Source organism: Carassius auratus, chromosome 9, assembly GCF_003368295.1.
Source record: "Carassius auratus strain Wakin chromosome 9, ASM336829v1, whole genome shotgun sequence".
In the NCBI taxonomy this organism is placed as follows: Eukaryota; Metazoa; Chordata; class Actinopteri; order Cypriniformes; family Cyprinidae; genus Carassius; species Carassius auratus.
This window is the reverse complement of record NC_039251.1, coordinates 20,419,077-20,441,790: the sequence shown is the minus strand read 5'-3', so window position 1 is coordinate 20,441,790 and position 22,714 is coordinate 20,419,077. Positions and strand designations below refer to the sequence as shown.

The following is a 22,714-nucleotide window of genomic DNA, read 5'->3' as shown; positions in this document are numbered from 1 at the left end:
AATGATATGTTGATGATAGTGATGTGAAAGAGATTGCAGAGTGTGACCGTGACAATGATATGGTGAGATGACAGATCAATACTGGCACTGGTTTGGGTCAGGTGATCATTGAAAGGGCTACCTGGTGAGGAAGTGAAATCCAGATATCGCCTCTCAGAGCTCAGAATGAGAGGGTTGATTCGAGGAACCACATTGGCCTGCTCCATTAGGAAGTCCACCACATCAACACTCTCAGTGATCTGACCCTGGATAGGACAGGAAACGCCTTAGAATTTGCGAACCAACCAAATTTAAAGGATCACAGTCAATAAATAGATGTATGCGTGATAAAAGTAAATGGTCAAACCAAAGAATTTGAAGAAACAGTAAGAGATATAAAGGCCAACCATAAAGACAGCTCTCTGGAAGAAGTTGGTAGTTTCCATGATTTTCTGCAGAAGAACCGTCTCTAGTTCTTCTGGGTCCATCTCATCACTACTGAGTGGAATACCATTGAACAGACCCACTGGTAAAGCACCTAAACCACTCTTTTTGTAAAAACCTCCTCCAGCCTGAAAAACACACATCATACTAAACCTTCATAAAGGCACAGACATCTATTTCCAAATCACATCTCGAGTCCATGATTTCCTATTTTGAACAAGCAGTGGTTTCTATTTATTTACCAATGCTATGAAAATCATATTGCCTTTTTTAAAGTTGTATTTCAGTTATAAAAGTGCCATGTGCACTGAAAATATTTTGTACTAAGTATGTTGTAAGTATGTAATTCTCTGCACATTAAATGTTTTTTTGTCATCAGAGCACATACTGTAACAGCACTACCTTTCTGTTGTCATCATAGCTTGAGTCCACTCCAAGAATTCTGGCAGCATTTGCTTTTGGAAATTTCTTTTTCAGATATGCAGTTACTGTATTCACAGAGAGAATCTCTCCGACTTCAACCCTGTTATAGATCTGTAAATTAGCACATTTACTGTATGTTAACATAAGTCATCTTTGGATAGCACTCTTTCCACATCCATAAAACCAATGTCTTGAACAAAAGAATGTGTACATTTTAACTGAAAATATCTGCTACAGCACACAGTACAAACCAGGCCTTCAGATATCACGCTTAATGTGAAGGAGAAGTCATTTTGAATTAAAAGAGAGTCAGAGCAACCACAAAGATACTCACTGACACCATGGACGTAAAAGCCTGTGCTTCATCATACTCCTCTGAGATGTAGTTTAACAGCCTGAAGAGAGCAACACCTGCATCCGAATACCCATCCACTTTATCATCCGTACTGACAACCAGCACAAACCCAATCCTAAGAGACACGGAAAAATAAATGCATATCAAATCTGGCATAAAATCTCGCCAACCATAAAATGATCAACAAATAAAACTGAACAGTACATGATACAGCTCATTATAATAAAATGAAGTTTGTTTGTTTGTTTGTTGAATGAATAACGTCAGCTGCTTATTACATGGTTACTTACCAAAAAGATAGAAATGGACATGAAATATTGATTTGAGTTGAAATTATACGTAAGAAACCATTAAAGAGCCACACAGATGGGAAATCAAAAATTACCTGTATTACAGTGTATGATGTAGCTGTCCATCAGTGTAAACGATGTGTAAAGTAATTAAACCAAAAAGTACACGATTTATAAAGTTATTGGCTTCTAAAGTAAGGAGTCGACTCTGAATCACTGAAACGAGTCGTTATAGATTTCAAATCTTTTGCCCATCTCTATGTACGTCACTAGGAACACTTTGCATAATAATCTCCGCCTACTGTCTTGGGAGAAACAAAACTCTGACCTGCTCCACCCACACACACAGACGCTCTGTTTGGTGTGAGAGCATCATGTCGAGGAGACAGTGTGTTTTTAATTGTAAAGGCAAGTTTGTTTTATTTTCACTGCCAAAGAATGAAGATCAGAAGAACCAATGGCTAAAATTCAGTTTTACCACAATACTAGAGCAGTACAACAAATCCCTTTTGTTGTGTTCACAACATTTCACTGATGACTGCTTTTCTAATCTCGGTGAGTACAGCGGGATTTTCAAAGCGTTTGGCCATAAAAGAGGGTTCATTACCAACTTTATTTAGACCAACAAACATCTCCGAATCACAACGCGAAGTATGATTATGAAGTTATGTGTTTGTTTTCTCCCGAGCGTCTTATCAGTATGTGTGCTGTCTGCAGCCTGTCTGTGCTGTTCTTCATTTACAAACACGTCATTAAAATGAAGTTTAACATGTGCTGCTAACAGATATTCTGTGATAAAGTAATCCATATGAAAACAACGCGATGTCTGTTTTTCAAATCTCCCTTAATTATATGTAATGTGACCACGCCCCCGCGCTGAACGCGCTATTCAGATTCAAACTGAAGTGCGTGGCTTGAATACACCCACACAGCAGAAAAAGCAGCGAGACTGTTCAAGTTTTTTATTTTACTGTTTGCTTCGCGATGAGAGGAATAAGACATAATTCACCCCAAAAAGATGCTAACGCATTGTTTACCATGAAGTTGTGTGCGGAACAACCAATCAAACCTATGTTAGTTGACCAATCAGAACGCAGTATGCTACCGAAAGGTGGGGTTTAAGGAAACTGAATCTTTTGAACAGCTTCGCGCGAACCGTTTGGGGATCTCTGAGAATTGAGGTAATTTTAAAATGATATTTTGACAAAATGACAATGTTTTGTGTTCAAATTTTCATCTTACTGGCTCTTTAAGTGATATGAAAATAGCAGAGCTATGGAAATTTTCTGTGACAATGGTCCATTTTACAGTTTAGCAATCATTATTGAGAAGTTAACTATTAGAATCATATATATTAAGGTTCAAGAAAAATTTATTAAATGCTATTGTGGAGTGCACATACCTGAGAGGAATGTTATGTTTGTAAAATAATTCTGCTAATTTCACCAGCTCAATGCTCTCCTCTTGTATTGGGTCAAGAAACAGAACCTGCCAACAACAGATAAAACCATTTTTCATTCTTTCACAAATTAATATTATAACAAATTCATACAAAATGGGTCTTGCAGCATATTTCAGCTTAGACTATAATCAACTCACAAGCAAGCTGACTCACCAGGTTATAGAAGTTCCGGCGTATTTGTCGAATAACTCCAGGAAATGTTGCTCTGAGGAGCTCCTGGACACTTGAGGGCCAGTGACGATACATGGAGTCCTTCTCAATGTCATTAACCCACTAGAAAATGACAGACATTTGTTACATTTTGAAAGCCTTTATGTGAGCAGGGAACACCCAATTTATCTGCAGCTTGGGTTCCGGAAGTATTTTATCCATTTAACTTTAGCATTATCAAAAAATAGAAACAAAATAATGATAATCGTGACATTTTTTTAAAACAGATACTTAGCATCCAAGAAGCTCATGGCAGGTCAGTCTTAAAAGTTTCTATTAAACATTAATCAGTTTCTCTATGTAGACTGAAAATATGGTTTTTTTACTTCCAGAATTCCGGAGCTCCACAGCCACACTCAAATAATTAGCGTCTTACCATAACGGATGAGTGGCGGATGTCCAGAGCGTAGCTGTCCTCTACAGTGGTTGAAGATGGTAAATGCAGGAACTTACTAACGCTGCTTCCCCTGATGCCAAGGTTATGAAGACCTTCGAGAATCTTAGCCTCGGTTCGGAGGATGTCCAGGATGCTACAGATCAGTTGAGAAAGAAACAATTTACAGGATGAGTTTAACAAACATAAAACATGTTGAGGAACGGTAGTAGGGCCAGTTACCAGTTGGTAAGAGGATCTTTGGACAGGGATCATACCTGAAAGCGTTATGAATGTCCAGGTCAACGTGTATTCCATTAATAAACAGACTGGCATCTCCAGGTTGGATCCCCATCGACTCACTTAACCTCTGAAATGTGAAGACCTGTTAGCTACACCATCACTTTATGGACTTCACATCATTCAGTATGGGCATGATTTGCTGAAACATGATCTTTTTGTATTGGATTCTTCATCTGAGACACTCCAGAGTACTCATCAAACTTTTCTAAAAATAAATCACAAAAATCCTGGCCCACATGGCTGCACTTGAAACTTTTTTTTTACAGTGCTCATCAGAAAAGTTGTTGATAAAACCTTACCTTTTGATTGTCTTCTATTTCTTTCCTCATGTCTTGGTTTACGGCCACTCTTGTCAGTGATCTGTGGGGACAGTAAAACATGTACAGTCAGTACCAGCTCTCGCCAACATCCCAGAACAGTCATTAAAACTCATTTTAATCTCAGAAAACCTGTTCCCTCTTAGACGCCATATCTGCTATGCTGACAAACAGTAAACCACAATAACTCGGAGTCAGCAAATTCTGAACACCGCACATAAAGCTGTCTTGAGCAGCAGTGGAGTAAAGTCACAGTCACACATTAAAAATGACCTACACATAATGCATATGCATGCATTCTGTGCTGTTATACATGCAAAAATGCATAGCGGAGTATTTTACAAGAATAACTGTTACATATATTCCTGTTCTCAACATTTGTGATGTTTAAATAAGTTTTCATTATTGGATTTAATAAGGATTCTATAAGGATGAACCTTTTAAAAAAGGCAACATTTTTGTTAATCTTTCCCTTTTTTCTTTTTGAGTTCTGATGCAGAGAGTTGTAACAAAGGTAATGATTTCTGTCTTGGATTTTCTAAAACCAAGACTGAATTTCAGACTTTTTACCTGGCTCTGCTTGGGAAATTTTGGCTGAGGTCTTGCATCAATTTGAGAGAATCAAACTTTGGCACAGTCATGATCCGAGATGCTGCCTGGAAACTGAGGTCTATTGGAAAGACAGAAAGAGGCATTTCAAAATCTTTGTTAAAGGAGCAAATAATGCAATGCAAGAGTCCATTAAAACTATTCATAATTAAAATATAAATCTAAAATTCTGTAATTAAACGAACAGCTGAATTCAACATTGTCAAGATTTACTTGTATACGAACACAACAATTTTGAAGAATGTATGGCTGTTCTCTTCCAAGCAATTACACTGACTCATAAAAGTATTTCATACAACAGTTTTTAAGATGAACATTTTGAAATTGAAGTCATATATAGAGAACATGTGGACATCTGCCCAAGCTCTCCTTAATGAATTCTTCTGAAATACAACAATGTTTGACTTCTTGAGCTTCATTATTAGAATAATTATAATAGGATACATTATGGTATGGAAAACAGTGATTTTTTTTTTGTGTTCCAAAAAGAAAGAACATCATTAGAATAAGTACAGTAAAATATAATTTAATTTTTTTGGAGAAGCAATTAAGAAATGTACTTTGATGAGTGAAAACATTATGACTTTGGTTGCCACACAGCTTGATTTTTAAACTAGTCTAAAGAGTCCAGGGGAAAGGGTAAAAATTACACAAAGTTATTACCACTTACAATTCCTAAAAGTTATTACAAAATCAAACGACTGTTTCAATAACCATCCTGATAACCATCACGAGAGCCCTTCATGTCAAGGAAAATAGACTGCTTCATTTATCAATCAGCACAAAACTAAAACGGCTCTTATTTAGCCACTTTGCTCCAGGTCTTACAGTGCAAAATTGAACTTGGCTGTGAAAATAAGCATCTGTTCAGAAGTCTGAAAAAGAATAGGACAGATCGCTGCAGCAAGCAAAGGGTACAGACTGCAACCTTTCTTCTGCTTCCCAATTCATCAAGTGGACAGTTCTCTCCAGGAACCATGAGGATCGCTTTAATCTCACTGGGTGACACAGCACTGAAACCAGAACACCGTAAGAGAGGACCATCAATAACAGCACCTGCTCACCTTGGAGCTCCCACACTTTGAGGGGAGTCATGTCATTGGTGCTCTCCAGTAGATGCTTCCTCAGCTCTCCAAGTTCCTCCTGAAGCTCTGGGTGAGACTTTCTGGAGGTGAAAAAGGACTCCGTGAGACACTGTTTCACATTCAAGTGTGCAAAAGTTATTATTCCTTTAGCATCTACTGTATGGATGGAAATAATAAAGAGAAATAAATCTGAGTGCTTACTTTAATTTCCCAAACAGAAATCCTTGGACTTCTTCATTTTCATCCTCATTATCAGCTGTGACCGATTTGGATTCTGTAAACAAATTCAGGTCATGTCAGTTTCAAATTATTTGTTTCAATATCATTAGCTACTTCTATTCTATTGTGAACTTATTCTTTTCTAGTATGAAGTTTCTCTACTAATAATTTTGTAGTTACACCATTTTGAAACTACACTGCCATTCAAAAGTCCTTCCTTTCTTTGTTGAATAGAAAGTTCAAAAGAACAGCATTTCCTGTATATGAAATACAAATACTACGCAACCATGAAAAGTCTTTACTGTCACTTTTGGTTAAATTAATATATCCCTGCTGAATAAAGGTATATTAATTTCTTCCAAAAAGTCTTACTGACCTCAAACATTTGAACGGTAGTGCAGTTTGTCAAGCTACTCATAATTGAATGCATATTTCTTAACACTGATTACTAGAATAAAACTGTTATTGAGTTCTGTTATTTACTACTTCTTATTATTTATTTAGATTATTTGATACCTTTAACTTGTGTGTCGTCAACAGCTTTGTACTCAGTGCTTTTAATTGCCAGTTCAACACCATATCCAGACAGCAGCATCTTTTCATTTTTTGGCTCCTGTGGTGAGAAATCAGAGTGTGGGGCAACAGGTATTTAATATGTGGCACAGACTCTAATAAATTCATAGACTACATAAAACATTAAATCATGATGAAATTACACTGCTAATACTCACAAACACAAAGTGTCTTAGCACATAGACGAGTTTGCCCTCCTGTGCCCGCTCTGACAGAACCTTATGAAAAGTATTGAACTCCTTTGTGCCAATTTCAGCATAAAGAACAGCTACAGGCAGGTCTGTCCCGTTGCCTCCAGGGTACTGGTGGTCAGACTTGTATAGGTAAGGTCTTGGCCTGCATAGGACACATAAAAAAAAGGTTATGAGAAAACTCTTGATTATGACTCAATCCATGTATAGAATATATAAAATATTCCCCCAATATTTTTGAAAACAGTATACTGTTGGTTAGTGTTACCTGCCTGCTGCAGTCTTCAAGAGCTTCTTCATATCCTTGGTGCTGCAGGCATTTTGACCATGAACAACCACAAAAGCAGTGCAGCCATCAGGAGGAGGTTCATCACTTGCTATCTATAGGTTGAGAAAACGGTTAACAATCTGTCTATGGTGTAAACCACACAGTAGCAGTCATTTCAAACAGACATATATTTTAAAAAGCTTCAAATTGATGAAAAAAGATGTATGCACATATGTTATTGATGGTATACTTTACTAAACCAGAAAAGGACTCACTTGTTGGAAAGCATGCACAGCCGGTGAGTAAGCTCTGAGAGACAGAGACAGCTTCAGCAGGTTGACCTGAAGATCTGTCAGAAACTGTCCAGCCTTCTTGATGATCAGGTTATAATATGACCGGACAGACTCTAAAGACAGGGAAGTAAATATCGGTCTCTGTATATTCTCAACTTAATGTGTAGTTTAACCAAACACTATCTCACATACCATTCAATGAATAAGGAAAGTTGAAATGTCAGTCATTACCTCCATTTTTGTAAACCGTTAACTCCTTCACAGTATCGACAAACTGCCAGAACTTCTCTTCACCATCCTCTCTGATGAACTCACTGCCGGAAAATAGATTTACAAAACAACAGATACATAAGACAAACACAGTAATGCATACAAATAGTAAAATAAATAAATTAATAAATGTTGTGGTATAAAGAGATTACAGTAAAATGTTCTAATCTGCTATTTCTAATCTGCTGGCATAAAACATACGAAAGGCAATTTCAACTTTTGAATAATTGTAATAGTGTCTACATTTTCTATCATTTCAAATCAGAGTCCACATGAGATTTTTGCACTGTATCACACTGTAGGACTGCATGAAACTGTGATTAAATTGTGAACAGCAAAATAAATGGTAACTAGTTGAAGCAGCTAAAACATTCAATATCCATTATATAAATTTTAAACTAAATACTTGATATTTAAAAAAAGGTTAATATATGTACAAATAAACATTCATTTGTATGCATGAAGCTGGTTATTTAAATATGAAGGGTAGCCAGTGAAATACTGAACTATGGGAGAATAATAAATACTCCAGCCCACCTTGTTTCCAGCAGGAGAGGGGTCATGGACCATTTAGCCTGAAGACTGGCGACGACTCCTTTAGATGCTGAGTGCACGTGATGGACCCTCAGCAGGACCAGCACAACAAAGACCACCCTCATGATCATACACCACTAAAAGAACACAAAGATAACTCGATTGTAATTATAATAATTAAGAAATATTTAAGAACAATTAAGAAACACTATTGCTAATTTGCATGCATTAATAAAATGGCTAGAAATTGCAAAAAAAAAAAAAAGAAAAAAGAAAAGAAAAAGGAAAGAACTTTTACTGATGTTTTCATATATCAGAGAACAAATAGACATGTTGTAATAAAAAGCTCCTATTACTTGTTTTGTGCTTCAGAATTGAAATAATGTTAACTATAGGCCAATTTATTTACATACAAATATTATGTAGAAGCTGGCTTTTTTCTTGGAATAGTATTTTCAATATCACAGATAAATATTATTTTCAAATCACTGTCAATAAGCAGCAGGTTCCCAGTGTAACCACTTCTCTCACTAGGCTCAGTGTTTGTTAAATGAAACAGATCGTATTCCAGGACAATATAACGTGATCATAAAACGTCTCAACAGAATATCTCTTCCATTTTTTCATGAAAGTTACTGTGAAGTATCGGTAAAACAGAGGACTTAACTGTCCGGTAAAGCGCCACGTAGCTACAATGTAACGTTATGTGTCGATTAGCAGCTATAATTATTACATGTTTTCGTTCATTTACAGACATAAGCGTCACTGTCAGTTACATACACTTCATGCAAAACAGATGAAACAGACTATGATTGTGATTGGTCATTCTTATGAATGAAGAAAAAATAAGATGGGATAAAAGACATCCAGCACAAACTGAACAGCCCCTTACAGCATTTCTTTCAGGAGCAACAACAGCATATTATTCAACAGCAATAAACCACGACCAGACTGATACAGACTATGAATATGTTATAAAAGCATACCTAAATCGTCGGAGGCTGAGCCGCTGTGTTACCCGGTTTCACAGGACGCCGCCATTGAGGGGTCCTGAATCTTTAATTCCCTGTTTCACACAAAGGAAAGCGATACATTGTTTCCGCTTCGGTAGAAAGCTTCAACATTTTAGTGACTTGTAAGCCGAGTATTGTTCAGCTTAGTAATCAGCAGAGAAATATCTTTCAGCACTAACATATTTTGTAAGTTGTAAGCAGGAGTACGTTGTTCAGGCATTTTCACGGACAACTAATGTCATTGATGCAGTAGGAAAGTAACGGTAGAGCTCGTGCGTGTTGAGAATATCAGTGACATGAACACACGGCGCAGTTTTGATTAGTATATAAAATCTAAAATATTGATATGAAATCAAAATACTGTACATGTAGCTACAAGTTACTTCCCCTTCATTTCTATTTAAACAAATCACATATTTTGGCTACTATTTACAGTCTATAAGAGTTTTTTTGTAGCCTATAATTTGGGATTGCTTACCTTAAGGTGAAAAAGACATATTTACATGTAGTCCAGGCCTAGGCTACATTATATGTGTACATTGTACACATATAGTTTATTTGATATTGTTAACATTTATATACTAAAGAAATTGTGACGGATATTTTAGATAACCTTAGTAAATAAAACTATATTTAATGTTGTTATGCTCTTCAGAAAACGTGATTTTATGTTAAATTAGTTACTCCATAGGATATGCATTGGAATTTAAAACAAATAATAGGCTACAGATTTAAGATATTAAATATCCTGGAAAATAATTACTTCACAGAAACAGTGTAAAAAAAAGTGAATATTGCACATGCAAACCCATTAATATGTAGAATTACAAACTGCCTATTGCATCAAACAACAACTAAATTTTTTAACTACAAAATACCGCATGCCCATGATAGTGAATTTGATAAAATGCTTGATTTTGTATATATTCATGTTGATTTAAATAGACTTCAAAGTTTATTTACATGTTGCATGAAATAAAGATAATTAAACTTTGATTTAGGCCTAACTTTTTTTTTTTTTTACAGTGATGTAATGTCCAGTTAAAAAAAAAAAAAAAAAAAAAAAAAAAAAGGCAGAGTATTAAGTTTCAAACTGAGTCTAATAATAAACAGTCCAATAGTCTCAGTCTGAAATATGACATCAGTCTTCAAAGATATAGAACCAATATCTAATTTGACAGTTGACAGTTGAGATGCAAATGCAGAGTATTTATTGCCTGGTACAAGTATAATAAACACAAGAATAAGTATAGTCTATGAGACAGAACATGCATAAAATAAGCAGCAATAAATTGCTTGTAAATAAAATAAATAAACGAATTTCCAGAATTTACAATAAGCCATAAGGCTTCTCAACCAATTAGGATTGGCTCCAGTGTTAATATTCTCATAGCATTCCTTTACAGGATTTCCCACAAAGTGACATATGGCACAAAGAATGCACAGTTCAAAGAACTGTGAAGAAAATAATAACATGCACACAGCGAATTCTCTCAGTAGCCTAGTGTGGCGACACTTTATTGCTGAATATAGCAGAGCACTGGACTGGGATCAAGTGCAGATGAAATTGTTTGCGTGCTACGAAGAGCTCGTGCTATACCGGTGCGACAGCGCTCGCGTCTCATTGACATCATTCGCATCATCCCGCTGATGCGCGTCGCGGGATAGATGGAGGAGAACACGGGCTCATCGCGAGTGCGCGGAGATTCTGCAGAGTAAAGCAGACCAACGAGGCACTTCAAACCGTTTCCTCTCAACACAACGAGCAGACGTTAATATTTTGAAGACTTGCACTTTATTTTACCACGATGCTCGGTTCTTAAACAGCATTTGGTTATGCATTTTCTTTGGTGACTAACACTTTCTTTACAACTTTGTGAGAGATCGAGATCAAGTTTGATGTGAAGACTTGGATGTCACACTTTTGCGCATCTTTTTTACCATATCAACATGTGGCATGGGTCTTTTGGGCTGGATCCCACACGAACGTCCTGGAAGAAGAGCTGGAGAGGAGATCATGATTCACACTAACTGCATGAAGAATTTCCGTGTGTTAAAATGAATGATAAACCCAACAAATGGATTTTCATCCCAATTTTAGCCATTCTTTTTGTCCTGATTGGGTACCAGTATATTTGTCCGGCAGGCGGTCAGGCTTGCCATTTTAGGACAGGAGACAATCTCGTTAGGATCGGTCCCCCGTCCACTCCAGACCCGACCACCGATGACCCGGAGGAAGACATCCCACCTAAATGTGCGTCCAAATTCAACTTCACGGAGCGCGATCTGACACGCGACGTCGATTTCAACATCAAGGGGGATGATGTGATTGTGTTTCTGCACATTCAGAAGACAGGCGGGACCACCTTTGGCAGGCACCTGGTCAGGAATATTCGCTTGGAGCAGCCGTGCGACTGCAAAGCGGGACAGAAGAAATGCACGTGCCACCGGCCCGGTAAGCAGGAGTCCTGGCTCTTCTCGAGGTTCTCCACTGGCTGGAGTTGCGGTCTGCACGCGGACTGGACGGAACTGACCAACTGCGTCCCTGTGATAATGGACAAAAGGCAGTCTCCAAAGCGCAAGAGGTAACGCCCCCCCCCAAACTAATTCGGAGAATTCATTTGCCGCTCTGTTGCCTCTAATGAAGGTAATGATGAAGTGTAAAATGTAGTCTGATGGTGTTCTCACACGAGTCCACCACTTTGAGTAGACCAAAATGGCACTCTAGGAAAAGCAGGTTTAGATCTATTTAATAAGAATACTACAATAACAACAGCAACAACTAATACTACTACAAATTATTATTATATACAAATAAATAAAACACTGAAGATTTGTGATGTATAAACAACTTTATAAAAATAAATAAATGACATTATTAGTTCATTAAATTAAACGTGACATTTTGAAGAAGGATTAATAATTAATAATATTTTCTTATTTTTGTAAAATGTACTCCAATAATCTTAATTTACAATTTAGAAAACATTAATTTTTACAAGTGAAGGCTACCAAATTATATAAAGTTGTAATTTCTTATTTTTTACAGCAATGTGGTGAGGATATTTTGAGTGCACTTAGACCCCTTATGTATAGTCCTAAAAAGTGAAACTAGTTCTGTTTACATTCACAGGGTCCCTGGACTTGAAAAAAAATAAATAAAAAATGTTATAATAATAACCAGGCCTTATTTTTGTCCATCAATAAAGAAGTCTTTTTTTACTTGCGATAAAATACCTTGCTTTGGGAATCTAAGATTATTATTATAATTAGTGATAATACAGTTTTGGTGTTCACAATGCATTTAGACCTCCTTTAGAGATCTCAGTCCAGTTTGATTTAATGGGGTCTCATTTGAAGCATTCACATACAACGCTAAAATACCAACCACTATTGCACCCCTGAAGTGAGGTACTTAAGTTGAACTTACAGGTGATATATTTCCTCTGGCACACTACTGATATGTTGCTAATTCTGGACCAGTTGAATGAGAAATGATTTTGTACCACAAAATCTAAACAACCAATGCAATGTCACCAAAAGAGATCTGTGCATTATGAATCCAAGTCCATTTTCCATTTTTATGCCCTCTGCATTTTTTTCCCCACTTTTAGAAGGAATTTTAGTCCATCATTATTCTTTTCTACACGTGAAGATTAATGTACTTCACATATGATTTTAAATAGTTATATCACCCTGTCAGAAAAGACAGTATAATTGGGGTTTTCTTTGCCCGTGGTCTCTCTGTGTCACTCAGTGATATTATTAACGTGACAGTGATATTATTAACTTATCACCCAACATGGTTTATGGCAAACACATTGAAATGCACAACAAAAAGATAGCCAGTCAAAATGACTAAATGTCAAGCCTGAAATGCTATTTTCTACAGTCTCTGTGACCATAGCTGTCTTACTCAGATTCTGTATTCCCGTTTAAATGACTGAGAGCCTGCGCTGTAATGAACTTTAAATGAGGTATCATAAAGGCGAGGCGAGCTGTCGAGCATTTCCATCTATAAATCTGACAGTGCCAGTCTGGCCAAGCAAGCCGTTAAAAAGTTATTTTAGTTGTTTACTAAGTATAATTATGGCTTTAATATGGCGAAAATATGCAGACTTTCACTTTTATAAGTGTCTGCGAATAAAAGACATATGTGTTTTTAGTGCCTGCGGATGCTGTTCTTGTAAATAGCATATAAAATAGCTTTGTCGTCATCCTCGGCTACTGATCTAATGTTAGTCCATGAATAATGTTTCACGCAACTGGCTGTGTCCGTATCTGTTGTGCTCTGTTATCATGAGAAACTAAGTTTTGGCAGTCACTCATTTTAACGGTTGCCAAGCAAATGAATCAAGTTAATTAGTTGCTCAGCCTGCATGTATTGTAATGAAAGAGAATATTAATACTTAATAATACTGACTTTGAGGAACAGCATGTTGCCTTTAAGGGTGTTTCAGAGAGGATTGGGTGAAGAGAAATTCACATTCATACCCCGAGACTGCAAGTCCACAATGATTCATCTCTCCAGAATCAGCCAACTCATTCTAGAAGTTCACAGTCTGTATGCGACAGAGAACCGAAGCCCAAATGAAACATAAATCCATCTCTTGCTCTCTCTGTGCTTTCAAAATGCTGCTTCACATTGCTTCTCTAAAGATACACCAGGAGACGCAAATAAATCTCTTCTGACAACAGGCGCTTTTGCTCTCTGAACCGCATGTGCTAAGTGGTGACTGTATGAAAATTTCATCCTGATACCCAGCTCTGTTTATTTCGGTTGTGATGGATCACTCTGTGTGTGGAGCACGCTTTTCACAGACATACGATCCTCATTTATTTCTGTGTATAAAGGCCACTTGGAATTTACAGCACTCACAGTATTCCATAATCTAATAATCCAGATTAGTGCAGTAGCGCAAAAAAAAAAGTGTGGTTTTTTTTATTTTTATTGTGAACACACAGAAGTAGTTCTTGCCAGTGGTGGACTGGTAATGTGGCAACAAGGTTTTCAGGCATGGAGTGGCCCTTTAAACAGTGCGGGCACATTGACGGACCTGGAAAGGTCAGCCATGTCAGAGCAGATCAACAGACACTGTTAGAGTCGATGAGAAGGGAGAGTTGAAGTGATCTCTTCAGGGAGGCTTCTCTTCTTGTGTCTCTTATTCGGGGTTGTTTGTCTTCTACATTTCTCTTGCAGGTCAAAACTGTCAAAACAAAGCAGCAGTTAGAGAATCTAACTGAGCGGGTTTAAAACAACATTGACCACTTTTTAATTTTTAATGCACATTGCTGGTCTTATTGTACATGATGCATTAATACAAGTTGTAAAAAATAATATGTAATTCCTACTTTTCAAGAGCCAATCAATTCCTCATGAATAATATACGGTCAAGTCAAGATTGTTTCAAAGCAGCTTTGCAGTAATAAACAGGAAAATAACAGAATCAGTTATGGAAACTCGGTTATGGAGACGATTCAAATTCTGCTGTGAATTCTGCTATAAAAGACAATAGTGTCATTATTCAGAGCAAGAGCATATGGTGATACGGTGCTGTGAGTATTTAAAGGAACACTCCACTTAAAAAAATAAAAATAGGCTCATTTTCCAACGAGATGGTTTTGGTCTAATCAGATTCAATGATCTATGTTAAGCTAAGCTAAAAGTGCTACCACCAGACCGGGCGATCATCTGAATGGATTCGAAAATGGTAAAATTCAACTGTTTAACTCTAGGGGAGTTGGAAAATGAGCCTATTTTCAAAAAAAGTGGAGTGTTCCTTTAAGACACACTGCTGCTGCAAATATAGCATATAAAATAACCCGTAGCAGATCTATACAAGTGGAGCTGGGGAAGGTGGAGGGTTTCAGAGGAACTTTGAAAGCACACTGCAAAATGCTCAATTGGATACTAACCAGTCATTTAAATGAACCAATCTGCTTGTGCCAAATCGTTTAACACTGTGAATATCATGAGTTACGTTAATAGCCATCAGCCTGCGCCTGCTAGTTTCATGAGTGAACTATACATTTAATCTATTTAGAAATAATTCAACTCAACTATTAGCTGTTCTAGAGAAGGCTTTCAATTCAGTTGTTTCAATTCAGTTCAATTGTTGTTTCAATTCAGTTCAATAACATTGTCAACACTGCAAGATGCGATTCAATTTTAAAGAAACTTTACAGATGACAAAAATTGTATCATCCATCTCAACTCAGTTCACTTTTTTTTCGTCCCATGGTGTCAGTGCCATCAAGTCAATAATATTAATAAATATTAAGTGATTTTAGAGCCCAACTAAGCAACCCAAAGGAGACAATGGCAAGAAACCTGACAGAAAACTTAGAAGAAACCAGGCTCAGTGAGGGGACCAGTTCTCCTCTGTCCTAAATGAATTCACCTGGTGTGATATAGTTTGATGTATGTCACATTGGTATTAGGTGGAAAAAGTAAGAGTTTCTTTCCAGTCTTTCCAGCAAGTTGAAACATGAAAGCAGAGCTGCCATTTTTAGTTTAGTTTAGTCAGTTTATCTTATCAGCAGGAATAAGCACAATGATTGTGCTTGTTAAAGTCTGTATTGTGGTCCTCCCTTGTCATGGCATGACATATTTGTAACCCGTCATAAGGTTCTGTACTGAGGGCTGGTCCAGTCAGTGAGATCCTCACTGAGGATGTGTGCTGAAGCCTTGTCTGATCAAGTCCCATCCAATTTTTCCACATTAAATTTCTATTTCACACAGAAACACGACCTATTGCATTAGTAAAATGGGTTGTGTAAAGCATTTCAGTTGTTTTTAATTAAAGATGCTAATCTTATGATAACTGACCAGTCATATAACAGCACAATTAAGATGAATTTCAGACCCAACAGGGTTTTATTTGGATGCAGTCCTCATGTGTTTTATATCCATAGGCATCACATCAATTTAAATTATGTTGTTCAGATGATAAAACCCCCTGATTTGGAAAAATCCTGACTCTTACTTTTCACCTTCCTTTCTCGTTCTTTCATATCTCTGCCTCTTTTCAGGACCTCTCTCTGCCTCTTTCTTTTTTAGCCCTAATTAAATTTGCCAAGTCCCCTGGCATTATAACCAAATGGAGTTTCTGGGCAGTCACGAATGTGCAATCTGCTGAAATGAGATGCAATTAACTAAGCCAACTGCACACAGGTTCTGAGATTAAAGGCACTGCAAACGATCTGCACATGTTTACAGAAACAGTCTCTTAGTTTGCAGTTAAAAACAAAAAAACACTAAGACAGCTAGTCCATAATTAAGAACACAAAAGCATTAAAACGGTGTTCTGTTTTTCTCCCCAACACTGATTTCATAGTGTTGTTACTTACTGGAATAATAAAGGTAAAAACTCATTTCAAGTTTCAGTGCATATTATGGAGAGAGAGAGAGCCCATTTTGGCATTTTATGATTCCTTATGTAAGAGCATTAGATATGACTTGAGCCCCTCCCTCACTGTATTGTTATTTTTGTCTGTTTTGTTCAGCGGGGAAAACCATAATCCCGATTGATTCAGAAATTAATAGCGTGTCATTAATGTTTGTAGCAGAATTTAGAAAATCAAATTGCTGTGGCAAGAGTTAAGGCTGATTCATAGTTCTGCGTCGGACCTACGCCGTACCCTATCCGTAGACACACTCCCTTACGCCGTAGTATGATGTGCATCTCTAAAAAAATCTAACATCGCGCCGAATCTACGCAGACCACAAGCGCTGTGATTGGTCTGGTAGAACCCTCCCTCCATGTGTACTTGAGTTTTGTGTGTGTTTATGTGCACTTTAATATATTTTTATGTTACACCTTCTTATATTAAATAAAACAAAGCAAAGAACAAGTGTCTTATTTATTATACTACATAGCATTATACATCAGTAGTTGTCTGCAACAAACAATGTTGATTTGCCGTGGAAGAAGTCTTTGTGGAGATGGAAATAATGCCATCTTCTCCTGTTATGTTGTTGTCTTCCTTTGTTGTTTTAAATAATGATTTATCAATTTGATATTTATTTGCCACCGTCACAGCTATAATGCTTATCTGTCAAGCTAATTCTTCTTCAGCTCTTGTTGTAGTGCTGCAGGTTCCACAAGCAACATGCCTGTGGACACTACAGACTAGCAGTTTGTATTTGTACTGCACGTTGATGCAGACAACGATGCAGAAGTATAAATGAAAACTGACGCAGAAGTATAATCCAGTCTTTACAAACTGAAGAACATGCTTAATCATGGGGTTCTAGAAACATTTTTTTTTTTTTACTAAATTTGTCCTCTGCACGTGGTGGAACAAAGTCACATTGCATATTAACACATAAACTCATCAATAAAACAAAAAAAGTCTATTAGCATATGTGCCTGAATGTGTGTTAAGTTTTCATGGCTTCTGTGGTTAGGGTTTTCACACTAATGCAATGAGACCTAGAAAAATCTCCCATTGTTCTAATGGAAGGCCAAACATTCATTTGAGGTCTTCCGTTCCCCCTCAACAATTAGAGTACAAATAGTTTCACAAGCTCCTCATTTCCCAGACAATCACAGTAATGAGTAACCTGCAGCTGCACTAATGGGCCATTATTACTCACATGGAGAAAGCGATGACATCCTCTTGGCACAATAACACTTTTTGCATGATATTTTATTCATTATAGTCAACACAGAGACACACAATTACTGTCAGCATCTGCATGGGCACAGATCAATAGTGAGACATCTTCACCCACCTTACGCAAGGAAGCAAAGCGCTTTTACTTGTCACCTTTAAATTCTTCTTCCTGTTCCTCCTTGTATGTTTCACACATCACTGCGTTTGTTAGATGGCTGCTGTTGTCATATTCAGATCCTTTCTGCCAGAACTGTCAACCCAAGCAGGTTCTCTGTGAGCATGCATGGGGTTGCAGGAACTATATTTGTTGGATTTACACCCTGGAGGGACCTGCTCGAGTCCCGTGCATCCTCATTGGTATGGAATGTTTATTAGGTGCAGGGCTGAGCATGCCCTTGTGGGTTAGACGCGGCGGGGTCTGGAGATTGCTTTCACGTGTCATTAATCCAGGTCACCATATTCTCTGGAGCAAAAGCTGTAATCTAGTTGCTGGGATAATTATGTGATAACAGGAAAGGGAAATTTTGGTGCATCTTTAGAGTCGACTGCTTCTGTTTGCACTAGAGTCTATTATATAAACAAAAAAGCAAAATGGGCAAAAAGGCCTTTTTGTTACAATGCTTTTGTGGAGAGCCTTGCAAGCCCTCACCAATTTTAAAACATCACCTTTTAACATTCATAGTACCCAGCAGTTGGCAAAATGATTTCAACACCTTTTATTGCAGGTTTGGGAATCCCGCTATTTTCCTTTACAAACATCTCTTCTACTGTGTCCACACATTCCTACACCTATTTCTTTTGAATCTCAAACAGCTGTCTCTTGTACATCTTCATTTATCTCTTCTGTCTCTTCTACAGCTTTTTGATCTGGGTTCCAGCATGTTTTAAGTGTTCTGTTATTATACCTGTTCCCCAAAAAGTTTCCATCTCAAGCCTAAACGACTATAGACCAGTCGCTTTATCCTCAGTGGTTATATAATGTTTTGAGAGGCTGGTATTAATACATCTGATAGTCATTATTGGCTCACTGCTGGATTCGTTCCAGTTTGGATACACGCTTAATAGATCTGTGGAAGATACATGCGCTGACTACCGGTCTGTATCTTATCTTGAAGCACTTAGATACTCCAGGGTCTTATGAATGTATTCTTTTTGTAGATTTTAGTACAGCCTTCAATATTATTATACCAGACATTCTTCATTTCAGATTAGACTTACCTGAAAAATATAAATCACTATTTATTTCATTTGTATCTTTTGTTCTATTATAACATATATGATTATCGATGCTTGTTATTTGTTTATTTCCTTTACTGAGTTACTCACCACCTACAAAATCACCCCAATCCTTTATTTTTTATTTCCCCAAATAGCTATTCAAGTCATCTGGTAATTTTTTTCATATTATTTACATTTAATCATTTAGCAGATGCTTTTATCCAAAGTGACTTACAAATGAGAACAATAGAAGCAATCAGATAAACAAGAGAACAACAACAGTATACAAGTGCCATGCCAAGTCTCAGTTAGTCTAGTACTGAACGCATAGCCAGGGTTTATATATATATATATATATATATATATATATATATATATATATATATATATATATATATATATATATATATATTAGGGGTGTAACGATACGCGTATTCGTATTGAACCGTTCGGTACGAGGCTTTTGGTTTGGTATGCGGTACGCATTATGTACCGAATCGTTGGACTAATTAATTATATTTGAAAAAAAAAAAAAGTGAAATATAATGATATGTGTTCAACAAGGTAGCCCAATAACCCAAACGACGTAACAGGCAACGCCCCTGACACCCCCGAAGAAGAAAAAAACTCCAACTTATATGTTTATGTTAGGCTACTCAGTCAGGCGCTCGCTCACTCAGTACGCGCTGAAGGCTCGTTGCAAAATAGCCAATGCATTTAAAAGACCAGAAATAGAAGATCCTCCAATAACCAACAGGTCTGGTGTTTGGGTGCACTTTGGTTCCTCTTCGGGAACTCGAGCTGCGTCGAGCTTTTGGGGAACGCCTTTGGCAAGAACAACTCTGAATATCGTGTGCAATCAGTTCAATGGAAGAGCGTGACGTCACGGACGGGGTGACGTAGCGACCAGGAAGCTATAAAGGCACGTGCCACGCAGCTGGCCTCAGCTTCGCGTCTTTCAGCAAGCGCTCTGTGTGTGCATGTTCATAAGTCTGTCTTGTAAGTCTTATTTACTGTTGTCTGTCCAGTATTATTAGACTAAGATGCCTAAGTCTAAAGCGAAGACCAGACATTTGAAGGGCGAAACCAAATCGCGCTATAAACTGTGTGTTCCTCCATGCCAGCGCTACATCACGGCTGGAGACACACATGATTTATGCGTGGTTTGCCTGGGGTCGAAGCACGCTGAGTCGGCTCTCGAGGGAGCTGACTGTCCGCATTGTGAACGATTGCCAATGCGGACGCTTCGATCCCGGAGGGCTCTCTTTGAGGAGGGAGCCTTCGCCAGCGTTCCCCGCGGCTCTGGCCCCGCTTCTGCTGAGGCAGAGCGGCTGCTGCACTCGTGGGGTTCGCAGGTGGATCTGGCAGAGGGAATGGAGACGGGCCAGTCCTTATCTCCTTCTTCATCTGCTAGATCCGGCGCCCAAACCCTGGGATCGGAAGCACGCTCGTCGGTTTCTTCCCCCCAGGGCGAGGGGTCGACACTCCACCTCTCTTCGTCTGATGAGGTGGATGTGGAGACAGTTGGTAGTGATTCGCCACCCCTTTCGCCCCAGTATGAGGAGCTGCTGGAGGTGGTTACTCGCGCAGTCGAGAAGTTAAAAATAGACTGGCCCCCACAGAAAAAACATGAACCGCAGAGAAGTAAACTCGATGAGCGGTATCTCAGGCCCAGACAACCACCTCCAGCCCGGAGCCTTCCCTTTTTTCCCGACCTCCATGACGAAATAGCGAGGTCGTGGAAACACCCATATTCCACCGGTCTCTTCGGCCCTGATTCACAATATTATGGGAATGTGACAGGGCTCGATGAGCGTGGGTACAGAGCGATGCCACGGGTCGAACAGATGCTTGCGGGCTATCTGTCACCCGGTTCGGCATCGTCTCTGAAGGCTCCGGCCTTGCCTACAAAAGCATTAAGAACAACATCAGCGTTAGTGGGCAAGGGCTATGTGGCAGCAGGTCAGGCAGGGGCGTGCCTTCACACCATGGCCGTCCTTCAAGCATATCAGGCCGACCTGCTGAGAGATGTAGACGAGGGAGAGGGGATCAAGTCTGACGATATTGCAGAGCTTAGACGGACCGCTGATCTCTCCCTCCGCGCCACCAAAGAGACCGCTCGCGCGATTGGGCGGTCTATGGCAGCCTTGGTGGCCGCGGAGAGGCATTTATGGCTGAACCTGTCCCAAATAAAAGATCGTGACAGGTTCTGCCTCCTGGACGCCCCGCTCCAAGCCTCGGGCCTGTTCGGCGACACAGTCAATACTGTCGTCGACAGGTTCCAGGAGGCCCGTAAGCAGGCGGCGGCGTTCCAGAGTTTCCTCCCTCGTCGCTCTTGTGGGTTATCTGGACGGGAGATACTCATGCCACTAGCAGGCTCCTCATACCGCGAGGCTCAAAAGCAGAGCGTCGCCACTCGTGCTCCCCCATGCCGGGACCGAGGGTCTGAGTCGGGGGCTCCTAGAATAAAATCTGATCTTCGTACAGTTATCGAAGCTAGGAAGTCCTTGACAAAGAGGTCCTGACGCCAATATCCCAGTGACCTCGAGGGTAGCCCCTACGGGGTCAGAGCGGTATCCACCTCATTATACGGTTCCCGCCTCTCCCCGGTACCCTCTGGAGGCCGGTCTGCCAACCCTGCCAGTGCTTCAGGGCGCAGCGGTCTCCCGCGAGCGTCCCTCCCAGTTGTTTCCGCCCATGAGCGTAGCGGAGCTGGGAAGCTCGCCTCCCCTTCGGGGGCCTCTTACACCAGAGATCAGTCTCGAGAGACTGATTCCCTTAGTACATTTTCGAGCAGCATGGAAACTTCTGCCAAATGTATCTCAATGGGTCCTGCACACAGTAGAAAGAGGCTATGCTATTCAATTCGGCCGTCCACCGCCGAGATTCAATGGGGTTACACCGACAGTCGTCGGCCCCCAGCAGGATCTGGTTATGGAACAAGAAGTGAATACCCTATTAAGGAAGGAGGCCATCGAGGTGGTCCCTCCTCTAGACAGGGAATCCGGGTTCTACAGCCGGTATTTCATAGTTCCAAAGAAGGATGGGGGGTTGCGTCCGATCTTAGACCTACGTCACTTAAACCTCTCATTTATGTCACTGAAGTTCAAAATGCTTACTGTCAAACAGGTTGTAGCTCAAATCAGATCCGAGGACTGGTTTGTCACGATAGATCTCAAAGATGCATACTTCCACATATCCATTCTTCCACAACACAGGAAGTTTCTGAAGTTCGCTTTCGGGGGCAAAGCTTATCAATATCGAGTACTTCCTTTCGGCCTTGCACTCTCACCCCGCACGTTCACGAAATGTGTAGATGTGGCTCTGGTACCCCTCCGTATGCAGGGCATCCGCATTCTAAATTATATCGACGATTGGTTGATCTTAGCTCAATCAGAGCAGATGGCGGTTCGACATCGAGGTGTCATTCTCGCCCATATGGGGGAGCTGGGTTTGAGACTGAATGCCAAGAAGAGTGTACTTTCTCCAGTTCAGAGAACCACCTATCTAGGCGTAGTATGGGATTCGACCACGATGCAGGCACGTATGTCTCCTGCTCGGATCGAGTCGATCCTCACATCAGTCAAGAGAGTCAGAGAAGGCCAGTCACTCACTGTGAAGCAGTTTCAGAGACTGTAAGGGCTCATGGCAGCTGCATCCAACGTG

At 39.3% G+C, this 22,714-nt stretch overlaps 2 protein-coding genes across 3 annotated transcripts in view; one reads left to right on the top strand and one right to left on the bottom strand.

Annotated features, from left to right (window-relative positions):
* Window positions 1-9,339, bottom strand: part of uggt2 (UDP-glucose glycoprotein glucosyltransferase 2) — a 28,780-nt gene extending 19,441 nt beyond the window's left edge. For both annotated transcript variants that reach the window (XM_026271951.1, XM_026271952.1), the window contains exons 1-19: window positions 9,185-9,339; window positions 8,202-8,335; window positions 7,626-7,708; window positions 7,377-7,507; window positions 7,102-7,214; window positions 6,801-6,978; window positions 6,586-6,682; window positions 6,052-6,124; window positions 5,830-5,930; window positions 4,727-4,826; window positions 4,139-4,199; window positions 3,815-3,906; window positions 3,540-3,693; window positions 3,107-3,226; window positions 2,894-2,979; window positions 1,181-1,316; window positions 826-957; window positions 387-551; window positions 122-245 (exon numbers count right to left, since the gene is read on the bottom strand). In XM_026271951.1, coding sequence (XP_026127736.1) covers window positions 122-245; window positions 387-551; window positions 826-957; window positions 1,181-1,316; window positions 2,894-2,979; window positions 3,107-3,226; window positions 3,540-3,693; window positions 3,815-3,906; window positions 4,139-4,199; window positions 4,727-4,826; window positions 5,830-5,930; window positions 6,052-6,124; window positions 6,586-6,682; window positions 6,801-6,978; window positions 7,102-7,214; window positions 7,377-7,507; window positions 7,626-7,708; window positions 8,202-8,329 — 2,074 coding nt within the window. In that variant the 5' untranslated portion in view covers window positions 8,330-8,335; window positions 9,185-9,339. The remainder of the gene's footprint in view (window positions 1-121; window positions 246-386; window positions 552-825; window positions 958-1,180; window positions 1,317-2,893; window positions 2,980-3,106; window positions 3,227-3,539; window positions 3,694-3,814; window positions 3,907-4,138; window positions 4,200-4,726; window positions 4,827-5,829; window positions 5,931-6,051; window positions 6,125-6,585; window positions 6,683-6,800; window positions 6,979-7,101; window positions 7,215-7,376; window positions 7,508-7,625; window positions 7,709-8,201; window positions 8,336-9,184) is intronic.
* A 1,447-nt stretch (window positions 9,340-10,786) lies between these two features.
* The window catches only part of hs6st3b (heparan sulfate 6-O-sulfotransferase 3b), a 69,773-nt gene continuing 57,845 nt past the window's right edge, over window positions 10,787-22,714 (top strand). The window contains exon 1 of the mRNA XM_026271950.1: window positions 10,787-11,796. Within this exon, the coding sequence (XP_026127735.1) occupies window positions 11,270-11,796 (527 nt within the window). The 5' untranslated portion in view covers window positions 10,787-11,269. The remainder of the gene's footprint in view (window positions 11,797-22,714) is intronic.